The sequence below is a fragment of the Cryptomeria japonica genome, chromosome 6, assembly GCF_030272615.1.
Source record: "Cryptomeria japonica chromosome 6, Sugi_1.0, whole genome shotgun sequence".
NCBI classification, from domain to species: Eukaryota; Viridiplantae; Streptophyta; class Pinopsida; order Cupressales; family Cupressaceae; genus Cryptomeria; species Cryptomeria japonica.
The window spans coordinates 579,931,908-579,952,231 of NC_081410.1; the positions used below are offsets into that span (position 1 = coordinate 579,931,908).

The 20,324-nt window shown below is 35.1% G+C and overlaps 1 protein-coding gene across 5 annotated transcripts in view; it reads left to right on the top strand.

Moving 5' to 3' along the window:
• LOC131056616 (ADP-ribosylation factor GTPase-activating protein AGD3) overlaps nucleotides 1-20,324 on the top strand; it is a 218,142-nt gene that overhangs the window by 115,239 nt on the left and 82,579 nt on the right. For all 5 annotated transcript variants that reach the window (XR_009108732.2, XM_057990921.2, XM_057990922.2 and 2 more), the window contains one exon: nucleotides 19,415-19,459. Coding sequence is in view for 4 of the 5 variants with exons in the window: in XM_057990921.2 (XP_057846904.2) it covers nucleotides 19,415-19,459 (45 nt within the window). In the remaining variant the exon portion in view is untranslated. The remainder of the gene's footprint in view (nucleotides 1-19,414; nucleotides 19,460-20,324) is intronic.

Sequence of the window (20,324 nt, forward strand, 5' to 3'; positions counted from 1 at the left end):
TGCGTGCCCACATTCTCATCATTTACTAACACATCTACATCATGATTAAGCTCAAAAGTTTGGCTGCAATGTAGATCAGCATGTGTATAAGTCTCCTTAATCTCAATGGCTTCATCATGGGATCCTCCTTGTCCTTCCAAATGATGTGACTCATGAACCCCATCATCTTCATGCAACAAGTGCATCTCCAAATCTGCCTCCTCCATGGCTTCCTCTTCAATGCATCCGAGATCCTCATCAAGCTCCTTTACCTCATTATCTGTGCATTGGTGGTTAGGCTCCCAAAAACCTTTGCAAGTGAAGCATAGACCTTGTCTTCTCATTTCATTCCTGCTAATTATGGGAGTTCCTGTAACCTGATCATTGAGCTTGGATGTATAACCATCTTCATTATCTACTTTAGTAGTTTTACCATATCTTCTCACTTTGTGCCCATGACTGAATTTTGCCCCTTTAGATGAAATTTTCTCTTTATACACCCTCCTAATACTTTACCAACCCAATCTCTTCAGGCATCCAGGTGACAAACAAGTTCAGATAATCATGAAGAGAGTACTGTCCTTCAAATTTATCTGGCATACTCTGATAGCCCTCAAAGAGTCAAAGAGCTTCCTGTTCATATCTTTCCCTTATCTTGATGGCATCCTGTTCAATCTCTTCCTTGGATTTTCATACAATACTATAGTAACCCATAACTGAAACTTATGTGTGCTGGTCACTCAAATGATGCAATGCGAGCTCTCTAAATATTTAATTCAAAACTCCAACAGGATGGCAGTAAACCGCTCTGATACCACTGTAGTATCCCTTGCTATAATCTGCCCTTAACTTGCTGATTTATGGCTCAAAGAATATCGTCAAACACATCGCATGAATCCTCTAATTTGCTGTCATTTGTTTCAGACTGATTTGACTTGCTTGAAATGGTTTCAAATGATGTTTAAGTGATTGCAAATTAACACCATAATGTCCAAACAAAAAACTATAAGCAAATGCAGCTACTTTTGTTCTTTTCATATGTGTATATATGAATTCTACATGTAAAATGTGCATCTACAGTCATCTGTCATTTTCACAAACATTTGGCATGCATACTAAGAGCACTCCAATGTGCTGATAGATGTTAATTTGTTGAATGAAAGGCATTATTGTTGATGAATGGTGAAACATAAATGTTCATAGTCATACCACTTAGAATTTGCTGATTGTAAAATGCAGCATGTTGTTAGATTGTACTTGATCAAAATCTTAACTTCAATTACTATATGCCCATTGTTCGTCATGTTGGTGTGCATAGGTGATATGAAAATCATTCGCTTATCCTTAGGAAATTGCATGATCTTTGTGTAGTTGTTTTGTCATGGTGAAGAAAAGTTTGGTTTGGTTTCATCAAGTCAACAATCATTTCTTACATTGTTAAGTGTTATCTTAGATTCTCTATCCCTTATCTCCCTTTTGCCTATATTTTTCAAGTCGGTTTAGTTTCCACATATGTAAGGACCGCTAAAATATAAAATTAATATAATTCACAATTTACATATCAACAAGCATACATTAATACCATGTATACAAATATACAAGATTATAGATATATAATTATATATTTTGACATAACATTAGAGTAAGCAAACAATAACAAACCTAAACTTAGGGGAAATATATACCTTTACAATTAATCACATGGTCGAACACAATGAATACACAGGAGCAAAACTTGATGATCTCCGTAACAAGAACTCCCAACGTCTATTTCCCTCGCACACATCATGGGTGAGAACATTACCGGAGCGCGTTTCCACCCTACCATGAAGTGGTTACACTTTCCCATAATCTTTGATGACACGAAAGATACCCATCCCAGCACGAGGAAGACTAACAATGCAAATCCTGAAGGAGTAATGGAATTATGTGCAGTATGATATTTCTACTCTTAATGTTACTATAGCATTATCATGATATGACAGTGAGAGAAATAAAAACGATCAATACTCACAAGTGAATAACCCCAATACACTAGGCATATATAAGAAGAGAAAGCATGGATCCATACAAATCCATTTATCACTTACTTGCAAGCTTTAGTCACTTGAAATCAAAGAATACTTCAGTCACACACAATACATCATGAACTTTTACATAGTCATGAAGCAAAGAGATTGGGGCAAATATTTTAATATAAGCAAATGAAAAATTAAATTTTTATCATCATAGCAACAAGATATCACAAAACTTACTTTCCTAACCCACACTCACTTATTAATTAAGATTTTGGAATACATAAATCAAGCATATCAGAGCATCTTGTTTAAGTATAATTCTAGATAACCATACAATAGAAAGAAAAGGAAATATTGTCCTTTCACAATAATCTAGAGAAGAAAAGAAATATGTGCTTAACCCACTATCTTTATTAAGTAGTTTTAGGTCTCATTGTTATATTTGCAGCTGAAAGGTTCTTCTATGTTTATAATTTTATTAATGTGCACTTTTCTTTTAATGAAAAACCACTATCATACCGAATCGCCATTTACAAACCTATACACTTATCAATTAGAAATACAATCAAGTGTCATTCAAAGATGAATTATTACACGTATTTTCATTTGAAATCAAAGGACCACTATATTAAGTACTATTCTTAATTATACTTACTCTTTACAATTGATAGAATTCTTCTATTCCAACGGGTAAGGTAATTTGGAATCTAAAAGAACAAAGTATTCCTGCCCTAAAACTATCTCAAGATGGGTCTATAACATATCCTATCTAACAAGTATACTATAATAATCTGTTTGCAAGATTAAAAGCATTTAGCTTATTATCGTTGTCTACCTTCTACCACAGGTAAATTTATAAGAGGTCTTTTTTTCAATTTTTATATTCACATTCCTTATCTTGAATCATGTCTTTTTTTCAATTTTTATATTCACATTCCTTATCTTGAATCATGCTAACTAAAGATGGTCTCTTTTGTTAACGTTATACTCAAATTTCAATTTTATATATATATGTGTGTGTGTGTGTGTGTGGGGTGGGGGGAGAGAAACGATCAAAATTCCTTTCAATCACACTAAAAGAAGAATTTTCCAAGACCCACTCTTTTCTATGTAATAAGCCACTAGATTCTTGATAAATTCTCTAATATAGAAAGAGACTGACAAAAATAAAAATAAAAATAGAATATTTTAAAATGATCTGAGCATAATAAGGGATACTGATGTTTCAATAGTAGTGATATCTCTCAGTTAAATCAAGACATAAAAAAATCGAGGAGGGATGTTATGGATATAGGAGAAAATAGCCTTCACATGCAAACTCCTATAGCTCTATGGCTTCGAATATAATACGCACAACTAGCTGGAAAGACTAGTACAACATCACAAAGGCATATTTGGTCATTTCCAGATCTGATTTGGTATTGCCTTGGATCGATCTGTTCAGGATATGGGATCAGCAATCAGACAACATTGGATTCGATCCAAAACCCATCATAAATTGGTCATGGCTGAAAAATGCTTATAAGAAAAAGAGAAGTAACTTATAATGGTGTCTTTGATCCAAAAGGAAAAAGAATATAATATTGTGTTAATTTTAGTCTTTTAGATTAATTCAATACTCAGAAAATAGAAATTTAACTTAATTTCCAGATTAAGATTAATTGCTGTTAGTACTTAGGAATTTCCAGAATTAAGTAAAAGTAAATAAATGAACAAAATGAACACACAACACACAAGTACCCTGGGAAAACCTCCTAGGAGGAAAAACCCAGCAAGAAAGATCCTTAGATCTGATTATGCTTTAAACACAATATTCTGATTACAACACTTATCTCTGATTGCTGTCCAAACAACGAGTTGCCAAGGAGATGTAGAGTGATGCCCTAGTTGTAGATGATCAAGACATCCATCAGCAGAAGATAACTTCAACAGGCTAAAGCAGCATGTAACTAAATGTTCTTGTAGTTCACCAAGGAGCAGATTCGTCAAGTGTAGGAGGGCAGATTGCATTTAGGAGCAGAGCAGATCGCATTGTTTATGTGATATGAATTACTTTACTTCATTTGATGCACCCATATATATATCTTCCTCTAGATGTAAACCTCTAAAGTCGGCTTAGCATAAATAAACTTAATTTATTATTTATTCCTTAGCACGTTTCATAGCCACATCAAGTGGCTTGAGGATAGGTGTAATGTCCCCTAATATGTTAATACATTCCTAGTCGAAAGTAAGACTAGAATATTAATTATTTTATATTAGAATCCATCAACAAATATAAATTAATTAATGATTTATTAATATTAAAATTAATTACTTTATATTAGAATTTTCACATAACTAATATAAATTAATTAATAAATAATTAAAACTTATATTAATAAGTTTTTCAGTGGCGTAAGTTTCTTTACGGGAATCATACCCGTATTTGCGCCTATTTGAACGAGGATGCGGGAGGAAGGAGCAGGGGTTTTTTTTTGAAATTGAAAGTAAGTGATTTGTAAGAAAGAAATTTGAATTATTTTCCTTTCGACAATTCATGCTGTCCTATTGGATTAATTGTTTCATAGTATGCATTCACAGAGGCATGGAAGTATAATATCTAGTTGAAATGTTCTCAAAGCCGAATACAAACTAAGATGTGAAGATTGCCGTATATGGGAATAATAAACCGAAGGCTTTGCCAGTAACCACTTTGCTGTATTGGAGTTGCCACGATGGATGAGATGGCATCAAAAATTCATGTTCGAAGACTCCACAAAACGGCGACGACATCCCTTCATTATTTCACTGTATCATCAAGATTCTACGAGACCACACAGGAAATGTTCTGAAAACTCCGTTGGAACAATCGGATAGCAAGTTCACATTTGATTGGGATCAATATTACTTGTTTCTGTGTGTATCATCCTCTGCTGTTTCCAGGCACAGACGAATGGTCTTACTCAAGATTGTATGGAATTGAATGAAATGATATCGGGAAAGTTGTGTAACAGAAAAGCATATTACATATAAATTGTTGACATGCCTACACGTGCAATAACGATCCTTTACTCTGTTATTTTGAAACTTTGCATCTAATTTAAATTTTTCATTGTTTCAAGTATTGAGTATATAAATTTCAGTCGGGTTCAATTTTCTGAGCAGTATTTTCTTCGAATAGAATTGGATAATAGTTTTGAACAAATCAGATAAGAATTATTGTACATCAATGGGAATAATTGAAGTATTTAATTATTACCACATCTGGAGTGTATTGATTGTTTGAAGTCTAAATATTGAGGAATAATTGCCTGTGAAATTAACTTGGATTAAGTTTCGGAATCGGTTGTATCACATTTAAATTGGTTACATAATTTCTCATTGTCTGTTTGAAATAGATTGGTTCAGGAAGGGTTCTTTACAGTGGTGTCAAAGCTTTTGAATCCTATCAGCTTGTAGGGTGTTTTTGAGCTGAAAATTCATGAAAAATCTATGCACAACTAAATATGCACTAGGGAAATTATAATTTTCGGAATACTAGGGTCTGACAAAACAGATATGAAAACTCTCCTTCAGCACAAAGTAGTTCTTCTATTCAGTTTGAAATTGAGGACAGCCATACTGAAGTTGACGAAGAGATTATTTTTGAAACAAACAGTATGGGGGAACCAGAAAACAATAGGGATCTCATAGCAGCTTTAGTCATAAGTCAACAAGATATGTAGGATAATGTCAACAGAATGAGTAATTTAATGACCCAATTTATGGCACAAAATATTAATCAGCATCAAAATAATCGTGGAAATAATCAATATCAAAATGCTGGGGTAAATAATGGGGGTAGAAATGAACATTCTGTTAATAATAATTGGCCAGAAAGAACAGGAACAACCAGACCCTTTATGCCAACTTTCACTGCTAGGAATGTGCAACCAAAAAATGAACCGACAATTAGAGAATTACAGGATGAGATACACCATGATTGGTTATTATCTAGGGATGATTTTAGATCAACAATGACATTTAGAGAATACTTGGATGTCAGAATGAAACATAGGCCAAGAGGACAACGAGGAAATAATAGTGAATTGCAAAGGAAAATTGGTAAGATGTCTATTCCTTACTTTGATGGGTCGAGGAAAACCACAACGACAGCTTGGGTGCAAAAACTTGACACCTACTTTCAACTAAATCCCATGTTGGAAGACGAGGCAATCAAATAGGCAGTATTACATCTTGATGGTGTAGCACATGAATGGTGGCACCATGGGCAAGTAACTTTGGGTCATAATCAGATTGTTACATATGTTGAATTCAGTAAGAAACTTATTGACAGATTTGATTCTAAAGATCCTGAACTTCATCTAAAAGACTTAACTTAGCTTAAGCAAACTGGAACTGTAGAGCAATATATCTTAGAATTTGAAAAATTGGCTGTTTTAGTAACTAAAATCTCCGAGAGGCACAAAGTTGTTATATTCATCGATGGTTTGTCTGATTCACTAAAAGGATGGTCAAATCCTTAAATCCTCCTACATTACAAACAGCTATTAAAAGGGCAAGAGAATTGGAACCCTCTTCAAAAGGGAAATTTTTTAATAAAGGCTTACCGCCAAAACTAGATAAAGACAAACAACCTTTCAACAAAGATAATTTTCCCCAAAACAGGTTGGATAAAGAAGAGAGGGAAGAACTCAGAAGGAAAAAACTATGTTTCAGTTGTAGAGAATCATGGCAGCTAGGACATAGATGTTTGGGAAAGGGAAATATTCATTATATTGAGGTGGTGTTAGATAGTGATGATGAAGAAAATGTAGAACCGAACATAGACTATGTGCCCAAGAATACAGAATCAGAAACAGATATTAAACATGGAGAAGGGGTAATAGCATCTATGGCAGGAACACCGCATTATAATATTATCAGAGTTAGAGGAGTTTTGAATGGACAGCGTGTTGTTGTTATGCATGATAGTGGTTCTACACATAATTTTATAGATGCAGCTCTTGCAAACAGAAAAACATGGGTTGCAAACAGAAAAACATGAGGGTTTTGATATTAGAGTAGCAGGTGGAACTAATGTGTTTAGTACTCATAAAGTTCCTAAATTGAGTATTACTCTTGACAATTATACTGTTACTGATGATTTTTATGTGATTGATTTGGCTGATACTAATGTTATTTTGGGCATTCAATGGATGGAAACACTAGATGAGTACACTCAGAGTTTTAAAAGATTGGAATTTTCTTTTAAGATTGATGATAAGAAAGTAGTGCTTCGTGGTATGTCTAATGGTGGTCCCAGGATCGTTAGTGCTAAACGAATGGAGGCTATTTTCAGACATGGAGATGTGGCATGGTCAACACAATGTTTAATTTCCAACAAGGTATCAAGATTTGAATCTAAATCTTATCAAGATGATTTGTTAAAAGTATTAGATTCACATCATTTGGTTTTCAGTGACATTCCTCCAGGAGTCCCACCTGACAGAGGTTTTGAACATACCATTGAATTAGAAGAAGGTGCCAAACCAATTATCACCACTCCTTACAGACATCCTAAAACATTCAGGGATGAAATAGAAAAGACAATTAAGGAATTGTTGGATATGGGGCATATCAGGCCTAGTTCCAGTCCTTTTGCATCATCAGTAGTCCTGGTCAAAAAGAAGGATGGAACTCTTCGAATGTGTATTGATTACAGGGCTCTTAACAAGAAGACAATAAAAAACAGGTATCCAATACCCTGAATTGATGAATTACACGGTGCTGTTTATTTTTCTAAAATTGATTTGAGGTCAGGATATCATCAGATTAAGTTAAGAGATCAGGATATTCATTAAACTGCTTTTCGCTGTCATTATGGTCATTATGAATTCTTGGTTATGCTGTTTGGTTTAACAAATGCTCTGGCAACATTTCAGTCTTGTATGAATCATATCTTTAACAAACAGTTGAGAAAATTTTTGCTAGTTTTTTTTGATGATATATTGATTTACAGCAAAACCTGGGAAGATCACTTGAAGCATATTGATATAGTTCTTGGTATTATGGAATCTCAATCAGTATATGCAAAGGCTTCTAAATGTGAATTTGAAATGACAAAAAATATGTATTTAGGGCATATGATCAGTACTATAGGTGTATAGGTTCATCAGGAAAAGATAAGAGCTATTTTGGATTGGCCACCGCCACAAAACCTTATTGAGTTAAGAGGGTTCTTTGGTCTATGCAGTTATTATAGGAGATTTATTAGAGGCTTTTCACAGCTTGGGGCACCATTGACAGTTCTTACCAAAAAGGTGGCATTCTGATGGACTGAAGAAGCACAACAGGTTTTTGAGAAACTTAAAGAGGTAATGAGTTCTTGTCCAGTACTTGCACTTCCAGATTTTAATCAGCCTTTTGTTTTGGAATGTGATGCTTCTGGTGAGGGAATAAGAGCAGTTTTAATGCAAAATAAGCATCCTATAGCTTATGAAAGCAGGAAACTTAGTAACCTTGAGAGATTGTATTCCATTTATGACAAGGAAATGTTGGCAATTATGCATGCATTGACAAAATTTAGACAATATTTGGTTGGTGGCAAATTTGTAGTAAGAACTGACCATAACGGTTTGAGATATTTTTTAGGACAGAAAGACTTGAATGATCGGCAGCAAAAATGGATCAGTAAGATCCAAGCATATGATTTTAAAATTGAATATGTGAAAGGTAAGAACAATGTTGTTGCAGATGCGTTATCTAAGAGGCCTGAAATAAATGCATTATCTCTAGTAACAGCTGATTGGAAATCTTTATTGCTAGTTGAATATTCTAAGAATTCGTTTGCATGTGATTTACTAGATTGTAATGTACAAGATGATAAATATAAGGTTGTAAATGATGTTATCTATTACAAGGACAGGATTTATTTGGTTCCAGGTTCAAAGTTGAAAGAGAAAATATTCCAATCAGTGCATGATATTCCTTTAGTAGGGCACCCCGGATACTTTAAAACTTATCGGTAGATAAGAGAAAGGTTCACATGGAAAGGATTAAAAAACGATGTCCTTCGTTATGTCAAAGAATGCACCATTTGCCAGCAAAACAAAGCAAAGCATACTTATCCTGCAGGTCTATTACACCCGCAGCCTATACCAGAATAGAAATGGGAAAGTATATCAATGGATTTCATCACAGGTTTACCAAGGTCCCAAGGTAAAGATTGTATTTTTGTTGTGGTTGATAGATTAACTAAATTTGCACACTTCTTTTCTATCACTACAAAATTCACAACTGTTCAGATCGTAGACTTATTCTTTAGAGAGATATTCGGTTTACATGGTTTATTGAAGAATATAATTAGTGATCGAGATAGCAGATTTTTGAGTATATTTTGGGGGGAGCTTTTCAGATTGACGGGTACAGAGTTGAATCACAGTACCAGTTATCATCCACCAACTAACGGACAGACGGAAATAGTGAACAAGTGGATCGAAGGTTACCTTCGTAACTATGTAGCGGGACACCAAAAAGTTTGGGTTCGTTGGTTATATCTGGGTGAATATTGCTATAATACTACATTTCATATGTCAGTTGGTATGACTCCTTTCAGAGCATTATATGGTTATGATGCACTCTCTTTCCTTGACCTTGCTTTTGATCAAAGTAATGTTCCTAAATCTTGTGATTGGCTTTAGGAAAGCCAAGATATCTTGTTAGCACTTAAGGAGAATCTGCAATGTGCATAGAATCAACAGAAACTTTATGCAGATAAAAAGCGAGTTGAACGCCACTTTGATGTTGGTGACTTGGTGTATCTTAAGTTACAGCCATATCGATAGTCATCTCTCAAGCGTAGTGGGGTTGAGAAATTAAAGCCTCAGTTTTATGGACCATATCAGGTTGTTCGGAAAGTTGGTGTCGTAGCATATGAACTTGATTTACCGACAGATAGCAATATACACAAGTGTATTTCATGGATCTTGTCTCAAAAAGGCTTTGGGACAAAAAGTGACCGTTTCAGAGGATTTACCCCCAATGAATGATGAAGGGAAGTTGGAAATGATTCCAGAAGTGATTTTAGAGACCTGGGATAGGCATTTGCGGAACAAGACTATCCGAGAATATCTCATCAAATGGAAGGATTTGCCACAGGATGATGCTACATGGGAGACTGAGCATATTTTGGAGCATTCACAGTTGCTTGTGGGCAAGCAACAAGAGGCTGGGGAGACTGTAATGTCCCCTAATATTTTAATACATTCCTAGTCGAATGTATGACTAAAATATTAATTATTTTATATTAGAATCCATCAACTAATATAAATTAATTAATAATTTAATAATATTAAAATTAATTATTTTTTATTAGAATTTTCACATAACTAATATAAATTAATTAATAAATAATTAAAACTTATACTAATAAGTTTTTCGGTGGCGTAAGTTTCTTTATGGGAATCATACCCGTATTTGCACCTATTTGAACGAGGATGCGGGAGGAAGGAGTAGGGGTTTTTTTTGGAAATTGAAAGTAAGTGATTTGTAAGAAAGAAATTTGAACTATTTTCCTTTCGACAGTTCATACTGTCCTATTGGATTAATTGTTTCATAGTATGCATTCCTAGAGGCATGGAAGTATAATATCCAGTTGAAATGTTCTCAAAGCCGAATACAAACTAAGATGTGAAGATTGCCGTATATGGGAATAATAAACCGAAGGCTTTGCCAGTAACCACTTTGCTGTATTGGAGTTGCCACGATGGATGAGATGGCATCAAAAATTCATGTTCGAAGACTCCACAAAACGGCGACGACATCCCTTCATTATTTCACTGTATCATCAAGATTCTATGAGACCACACGGGAAATGTTCTGAAAACTCCGTTGGAACAATCGGATAGCAAGTTCACATTTGATTGGGATCAATATTACTTGTTTCTGTGTGTATCATCCTCTGCTGTTTCCAGGCACAGACGAATGGTCTTACTCAAGATTTTATGGAATTGAATGAAATGATATCGGGAAAGTTGTGTAACAGAAAAGCATATTACATATAAACCGTTGACATGCCTACAGGTGCAATAACGATCCTTTACTCTGTTATTCTGAAACTTTGCATCTAATTTAAATTTTTCATTGTTTCAAGTATTGAGTATATAAATTTCAGTCGGGTTCAATTTTCTGAGTAGTATTTTCTTCGAATAGAATTGGATAATAGTTTTGAACAAATCAGATAAGAATTATTGTACATCAATGGGAATAATTGAAGTATTTAATTATTACCACATCTGGAGTGTATTGATTGTTTGAAGTCTAAATATTGAGGAATAATTGCCTGTGAAATTAACTTGGATTAAGTTTTTGAATCGGCTGTATCACATTTAAATTGGTTACATAATTTCTCATTGTCAGTCTGAAATAGATTGGTTGAGGAAGGGTTCTTTACAATAGGGTCTGCCCTATTTGAGGTTGGCGTGAGAGAGATGGCCCAACCCTAAGAGTGGCGTGTGGGAGGAGAAGGGTCCAGCCCTAAGAGTGGCGTGTGGGAGGAGAAGGGTCCAGCCCTAAGAGTGGCGTGTGAGGGAAAAGGGGGCCCATCCCTAAAGGGCGGATTCCAATGTTGCCTTAGGCAATTGGAATCTGCTCTTCACCCTAATTACAACTCACACTCCCTCTTAATTAGGAAAAAGAGAATATAATCAGAATATCGCTATCTTCCATCTTGCACACAAGCAAAGAATGGATTACGTAATCAGAACATAGTAGACTTCCATCTTGCACACAAGCATAGAATGGAATTACATAATCAGAGGTCTTCCATCTTGCACACGAGCAAAGATTGGAATTACATAACAAAAGATCTTTTCATCTTGCACACAAGCAAAGACTGAAGCCAAATTACATTGCTCGCAGAGGGCGGTGAGGATCTTTTCTACCATCTTTCATTGCCCATAGAGGATGGTAACAATTATTCTTCTCCCTCTGAAGACTACCACCTTACATTGCCCGCAGAGGGTGGTTGATGCAACACAATTCATCACTGGGGAAGAGACTCCCTCTCAACCAAGGTCTCATTTTCTGAAATCCCAAGCCTGTCTCTAAAGTACACAAACTTCACCTTGGATAGAGGCTTGGTGAGGATATCTGCAACCTGATCATCAGTGCTGACATACTTCAGTTGAATAACACCTCTTTGCACCATATCTCGAATGAAATGATAATGAGTTTCCACATGTTTTGACCTGTCATGAAACACTAGATTGATAGACATCTTGATACAACTCTGATTATCATAGTGTATAACTGTAGGTACCCAAGGTTGTCCAAACAACCCAGCAAGAAGCTTACGAAGGCACACAACTTCTCTAGAAGCAACACTTGCTGCAATATACTCGGCTTCAGCAGTACTTAGTGCAACAGAGGATTGTTTTCTGCAAGCCCAAGAGATCACTGCAGATCCTAAGCTGAAACAAATGCCAAAAGTGCTTTTCCTGTCTTTGACACGTCTAGCCCAATTTGCATCTGAATAACCTTCCAAGGTTATTGAAGTGTTAAGTGGATACTTCAGCCCATAACCAACTGTGCCTCGTAATTATCTTAGGATGTGCTTGGCTGCAACGAGATGAGCATGTTTGGGCATGCTCATGAATTGGCTGAGAGCATTCACTGCATAGCATATGTCTGGTCTAGTGTTAACTAGATACATCAATGATCCAATCAACTGCCTGTACTCTGATGGATTTGCAAAATCAGAGTTAGCTGCAGAAACACTTAGCTTCTTTAAGTTAGATTCCATAGGAGTAGACATAGGTTTACAATCCATCATTATAAATCTTTTCAAAATATCAATAGTATACTTTCCTTGACTTAGAAAAATTTCGTTAGATCTTTGCCATACTTCTAGACCTAGAAAATAATGCATTAGACCTAAGTCCATTTCAAATTCTGAAGCTAATTCTTTCTTACATCTAATGATAAGTTCATCTTTACCAGTAAGAAATAAATCATCCACAAATAGAACTAGAATTAGCATTTCATCATTAGATATCTTAAAGTAGATGTTAGAGTCAGCATCATTTTTACAAAATCCTAAACTTAACAAGTACTTATCAATTCTTTCATACCAAGCACGAGGGGCTGTTTGAGGCCATATAGAGCTTTCTTCAATGTGCACACATGAGTTTCTCTATCCTGAATCTCATAACCCTCAGGTTGTTCAATATAGACTTCTTCCTCAATGACACCATTAAGGAAGGTAGTCTTAACATCCATTTGATGTAGCTTCCAACCTCTAGCTGCAACAATAGCTATTATAGTTCTAATAGAGGTATATCTAGCAACATGAACAAATGTTTCTTCATAGTCTATGCCTTCCTTTTGAGAAAAACCACGAGCTACAAATCTAGCCTTATATTTTTCAATACTGCCATCAACATTATGTGTAATTTTGAATAACCATGTAGAGGAAACAATAGATTTACCTTTGGGTCTAGGCACAATGTCCCAAACATCATTCTTGATGATTGACTGATACTCTTCATCCATAGCAAGCTTCCAAGCATGATGGTTCAAGGCTTCTTCAACATTGCATGTCTCAGACTCAATGAGATTGCTCATCAATGCAACGTAGTTGGAGAATACTTGAGGTCTCTTGGTTTCTTGAAAAGTCCCACTAGGAGCTACAAATCTTTCAGCTTCTTGAATGGTGTTTCTTACCCAAAGTGGCCTCTTTTTGCTAACAACAATGTCACTAGGTATATCAATGGGATTCATTGGCTCCGGTGGATCATTATGCTCTTCTTGAGGTGGAGGTTCAACAGGCTCCCTCTGAATCTTAGGGTTAGTATCAACATTCATATCTTGATTGTCATTAACTTCATCACTAACAAGAGACCCTTTTGATTTCTGAAAGGCAATATCTTCTTCAAAAGTAACATCCCTACTTACCTCAACATACCTTTGACCTGGAATATAGATCCTGAAGGCCTTGGAGGATTCACTGTATTCAACTAGCATGCCTTTCTTTCCGGAGGGCTGCAACTTGGTTCGCTTTTCCTTGGGCACATGAACATAAACATGACTTCCAAAAATTCTTAAGTGACTGATGTTAGGTTTGGATCCTGTGAAGGCTTCTTTAGGAGTCATATTCTTTAGAACACGGTGAGGACATCTATTTTGAATAGATACCGTTGTTCTAGAAGCCTCAACCCATAGAAAGGTCTACAGATCTTGATCATGAATCATAGCCTTTGCAACCTCAACAATTGTTCTATGCTTCCTTTCAACAACTCCATTTTGCTGAGGGTTGTATGGAACACATAACTCCCTCTTAATTCCTGTCTCAACACAAAAATCATTAAAGCTACCAGAGGTATACTGACCTCCATTGTCAGATCTTAAACATTTAATTCTTTTACCAGAGGTGTTTTCAGCCAATGCCTTAAACTCTTTAAATCTACTTAAGACTTCATCAGATTCTTTAGATTTCAAGAAGTAGATCCAAGTTTTCCTAGAGAAATCATCTATGAAGATTACATAATAAAGAAATCCACTAAGAGATGTTATAGACATAGGACCACATAAATTAGAGTGAACAAGTTCTAGTTTATCTTCAGCTCTACTTTCACTTTTATGAAAAGGGCTTTTAACATTTTTACGTAAAGCACAACTTTTGCATGTATCATCATGAATTTGACTGAGTTTAGGCATACCTTTGACTAACTTTCCAAGGGAGGGAAGTGCTTGATAGTGTAAGTGTCCAAGTCTTCTATGCCATAGCTCACAGGATTCGAGAGCTTCATTAATGAGGGCTTGAACAGGGTTAGTAGAGAGCTTATATAAACTATCATGTCTATTACCAATTACACGAGCAGATTTAAAACTAGATTTCTTAGGCCAAGCAAGTACTTTTCCCTCGTAAAATGCAATTTGATAACTTTTATCTTCTAGAGTAGAAATGGAAATTAAGTTTATTTTAATTCCAGGTACAAACAAGATATCACTAAGGTGAAGTGAAATACCAGAGTCTAAATTCAAAAAAGTAGTGCCAGAACCTCTTACCGAATATCGAGCATCATCACCAATTACCACATGTAGACTGGTATCATTTTCTACTAAGTCTGAAAGGTGATCACTGTAGCCTGTGATGTGTCTGCAAGCACCACTGTAGCCTGTGACTTCATTTAGGTTGGCTTCTCTTTGCGTAGGATCATTCTGACATTCTTTAGCATAGTGATCAAATTTGTCACATTTGAAACATCGAACACGAGAGATATCTCTTGGCATCTTCCAAGAATGCTGAGAACTAGGTGGTTTGAAATCTCTATTCTTCTTGGGATAATACTTCTTCCAATTTCCACCTTTCCTGCATTGGGTTGCAAGCATGTGTTGATCATCTACTTGAGGACTTTTGAGTTGCCCCCTTGTGATAAGACGCGACTCTTCTTGAATGCAATCATTCTTAATGCGATCAAGGGTGGGTAACTCAGTTCTACCACTTATGGTTTGAATAAAGGACTCCCATGAGTGTGGTAGACCATTTAGGGCAATCATAACAAGATCTTTGTCTTCCATGTTATGTCCAATTGTACCTAGCTGATTCTTTAGTTCTGAAATCCTCGTAAAATAAGACATAGCAAAATCTTCTTTTGACATTTTGATATTAAGTAATTGCTGCCTTAAAGTAATTGCCCTATTGAGATTGTTAATTTCATAGGTACCTTGTAGATGATTGAATATTTCTCTTGCAGTAGTGAATGAGGCAACGGAGGTGACTAGGTGGTCTTTAATTGAATCAATAAGAAGCTTTCTGGCCTTGACAACATCCCTTTTGAATTGCTTTAGCTCAGCTGCATTCGTAGGTTCAGTTAGCTCTTTCACTTCTATGAAGTGAAGAAGATCTTCCTCTAGAGCAACCATGATTCGAACCTTCCATGCAACAAAGTTGAGATTTCCATCAAGCCTATCTTCAACTTTCAGCCCCATTGACCTGACCTGTGAATGAGACAACAATCTGGAAATAAAAGAGTACTAAATTCTGAAATTTGAAAGTTATAGCTCTGATACCATGTTAATTTTAGTCTTTTAGATTAATTCAATACTCAAAAAATTGAAATTTAACTCAATTTCCAGATTAAGATTAATTGCTGTTAGTACTTAGGAATTTCCAGAATTAAGTAAAAGTAAAGAAATGAACAAAATGAACACACAACACACAAGTACCCTGGGAAAACCTCCTAGGAGGAAAAACTCAGCAAGAAAGATCCTCAGATCTGATTATACTTTAAACACAATATTCTGATTACAACACTTATCTCTGATTGCTGTCCAAACAATAAGTTGCCAAGGAGATGTAGAGTGATACCCTAGTTGTAGATCAAGACATCCATCAGCAGAAGATAACTTCAACGAGCTAAAGCAGCATGTAACTAAATGTTCTTGCAGTTCACCAAGGAGCAGATTTGCCAAGTGTAGGAGGGCAGATCACATTTATGAGCAGAGCAGATCGCATTGTGTATGTGATATGAATTACTTTACTTCATTTGATGCACCCATATATATATCTTCCTCTAGATGTAAACTTCTAAAGTTGGCTTAGCATAAATAAACTTTATTTATTATTTATTCCTTAACACGTTTCATAAAGCCACATCAAATAGCGTGAGGATAGGGTCTGCCCTATTTGAGGTTGGCGTGAGAGAGAGGGCCCAGCCCTAAGAGTGGCGTGTGGGAGGAGAAGGGCCCAGCCCTAAGAGTGGCATGTGAGGGAAAAGGGGGCCCAGCCCTAAAGGGCGGATTCCAATGTTGCCTTAGGCAATTGGAATCCGCTTTTCACCCTAATTACAACTAACATATTGAACATGCATTCAATATAGAGTTGGTTGATAAATCCACACAAAAGATATAGGTGCTGGCTGAAAACCCAAGACAACCATTCTTAGTCCCTAAATAATATTGACATACCTGGAGCTATGCTACTGTGTTTTGTACTATTCTACAGTTGGGCTGTTCTCATGTTTGATCTCTTTTCCCATCAGATAGATCAACTTTTGTCCCTGCACATACTACCAAATCTGATCTAATATATGAAAAAGATTTTCTTTAATAAATATTGAAAGAGCTTCATCTATGCAACATTGTGCTTCCCCCTTCCTTCCTCTACCCCAGTTTGATTGAAGAAAAAAGAATAGCTTCATATTCTCCTTCATTGTTTCGTTGCTCCAAAAGGCCCCCGTCTCTTTACAAACTTCAATCTGATATACTAGCCCCTTCCCCAACTCCCTATTTCTGTGTCTTTTTTATAGTGTTTGGTTTTAGTTTTCATGCATAAATCTGCCTTCATAAAGTTTGCAACCATTGTAGAGGACATGCATGCAATCGCATCATTGAAACAAATTTATATTTATGTAAACAAGGCTACTGAAAACAGAGATAATTATATTGATCTGGTCATCATTGATCTAGTAATGGCTTGGCTAGTTTTTAAAAGAAAGTAATATGAAAGACATGCATGTGATCTGCTTCTCGGTCTAGGAAAAATTTGAACGAAGAATATGCATGAAAGAAAAATGCAAAGGTACAGGATACTCATCTCTTCAGAGACTCCTCCCAATCAAAATAACAGAGGCAATTTTCTTCCTCGTGATCACTCAACCTGTAATTCCTACACAGTCTCCTCCCTTTTGCATGCTTCCCCTGCACAGTTGCATGAATCTCTCCCAAATAGTTGTGTAAAAATCATAAAAATCAATGAATATCATGAATTGCCCATTTAATGGAGTTTAAAGCCTTTATAACACTCAGAAAACTCTTTCAAAAGTGGCGGCAAAACAAGTTTCGTTGAGGAATCCATGCTCATGGGGTAGTCGACTTCCCCAAACCCCACGTTCTCCCCCATAAACCTGCAAAATTTAGTAATTATAGCCCATGCGTAGGCTTTTCCATGCTCACATGGATTTCCTTACTTAGTGATACTTGGTCAAACTACCATGCAGTCCCACCTACTTTTGTTCTTTATATATTTTTTTTGAATCAACAAACACCTTTGACATGCTTAAAAGCAATTCACTAATACTTTTTAAAATATATGATTCCCTTGGTAAGTTTACATTTTGTTTATAAAAACAAACTTTGGTTTATAATATTGCTCCTAATATTAGGACTCTAACTTTCAAAAAGTAAAAAGTATAAGATTTTAGTTTAGTTTTTAAATAATAAAGAAACTCATGCTCTTTTTTAAAATATTGATTCATTTATTTCAGCTTTATTTTAATTAAAAGATTTACTTTTTCCTTTCTTAAAAGAAAAGCATGCATTATAATATAAATATTTATATATTTAATAAGTAAAGGTTGTTTAAATAAATAATTAAATAATTTAAAAAAAAAAACATTCATATAAATAAAATCATATATATAGCAAGATATTAGATCTATAAATAATAAAGACATTTTATTTTTCTAAGAAGTCATTAATTTTCAAACAAAATCATATATATAAAATTTTAATTTATTTAAATATAACAAAATAAGAGGAAAGAAGGGTTGTGATAACATTCAAGCTGTGTTCATAAGCGTAAGTCCCTTTGTGATTAGCAGCATTATCACATCAACACATTGAGTCTATCACGAGCATAAAGTCGATTGTTCGCATTGTAAACTTTGGAGTTGTCTCACTTGATCATATTATTTAGCATGTGAGGTTTCTTTGTTCAAGAGAGGATAGAATACTTAGTATTTTATTTTGTGTTCAAGGTGTCCTAAAAACCACATCAACAGGTGTCAATGGGGTGTTTGTACGGTCTTTTTGTTCTTGTAATTCCACTTGTTAATTTAGGCCGTCATTTTTCATGCATTTTAATCCCTGCCAAACCTGGAACCCAGGATTCAGTTCTAATCCGAGAAGATGATGTGAAGAAAATATCAAGAATACCATTTCGACTACTTTACACTTATTCTTAACTTTTGTAACAATAGGATAATCCATCAAATTTAAAATTGACTCACCTCAATCATTTTCTTTGGGTAATTAGAAAGTCTGTACATTGTAAAGTGGTGTGATTCACAAAGACTTGGGAAGCAATACAGTTTTTGCATATGTATAGAAAACCCTAGTTCGCTAACATTCATTTTAGATCTCATCCTTCTACCTGGGATAGAGCTGTGCACAGGCAATAAAAGAGGACATGTAGAAAGGTAAAAGCAGGTTGATTCACAAAAAAAAGTTTTAACATGCTCAATTTTGTTTCTATTCAGAAATCGGATTCAGCTTTAGAGATGGAGATAAGCTGTTCAATTTAGGTTTACTGGAACTCCTCTAATTTGAGATCTGTTACGACTTACGGTTTTTTTAAATCTTGCAGTAAATCTAAGTTTTTCTAAGTCTTTAAATTTGTATTGATGGTATATGGATTGAGATTATACCTGACAAAGTCCTACAATAATATGCAGGAGGTCCGGAAGCGTTTTGATAAAGCTACACTGCACTATGATCAGGTCTGCTAATGATATGTTTCCCTGGTTCTTATTGTGAGATGTTTCAGAATGTCTGTTACATTGGAGCTGAATGAAATAACTTTATTTCTTGATATGTAGTCAACCATATTTCAAGTTCACATAGTTTTATGGGTACAGCATTTGCAAAAGTATCTTTCTAAGCTCTTTAAGTTAAACAGCAGACGTCTTTGTGGGATGAATGCACAATTGAGATTTAAAAAAATAATTATGCATCAATTAATTCCATACTATAGTTACCAGATAATTATTCAATTATTTTTAACAATCCTTTTGCCAAAAACTGTAATTATAATTTACATACGAGACGTAAAATTACATGGATAATCATACCAATAATACATGTCCATTTTTAAATGGAAAAATGTAGTGGTATGGATATCTAAATTCAAATCTCTGATACAGGAGATCTGCCGCAATGTGAAATGCATATTAGCTCATGTATGTATCTGTGTTTGGATATTATGCATCAGATATAACTGTTACATTATCTGATCTGTATCCTGTGAAAATTTTCGAAGGAAAACTAAGAGAAAATCAAAATCTAATTCTTACATATTGCAAATAGGGGTAAAATGGTCAAAGATCATGTTGGTATAGATCAAAACCAGGAAACCAATTTTACTTATTCTGAGACATTTATTTATTCATTTCTTGTTTGGTAGTACAGTTGTACCTCTGTTAGTAGGTGACTCTCCAATTACCCATATCAACTTAACATTTTCTAATGCTAAACTGGCACACAAACAAGCATACCTTTTATCTCATCCATACTAATCTTTCAGCTCATATTCGAAAGGCTTTTTAATGCCATATGGGCTTTGGCAGTTTCAGAAAAATTTGGAAC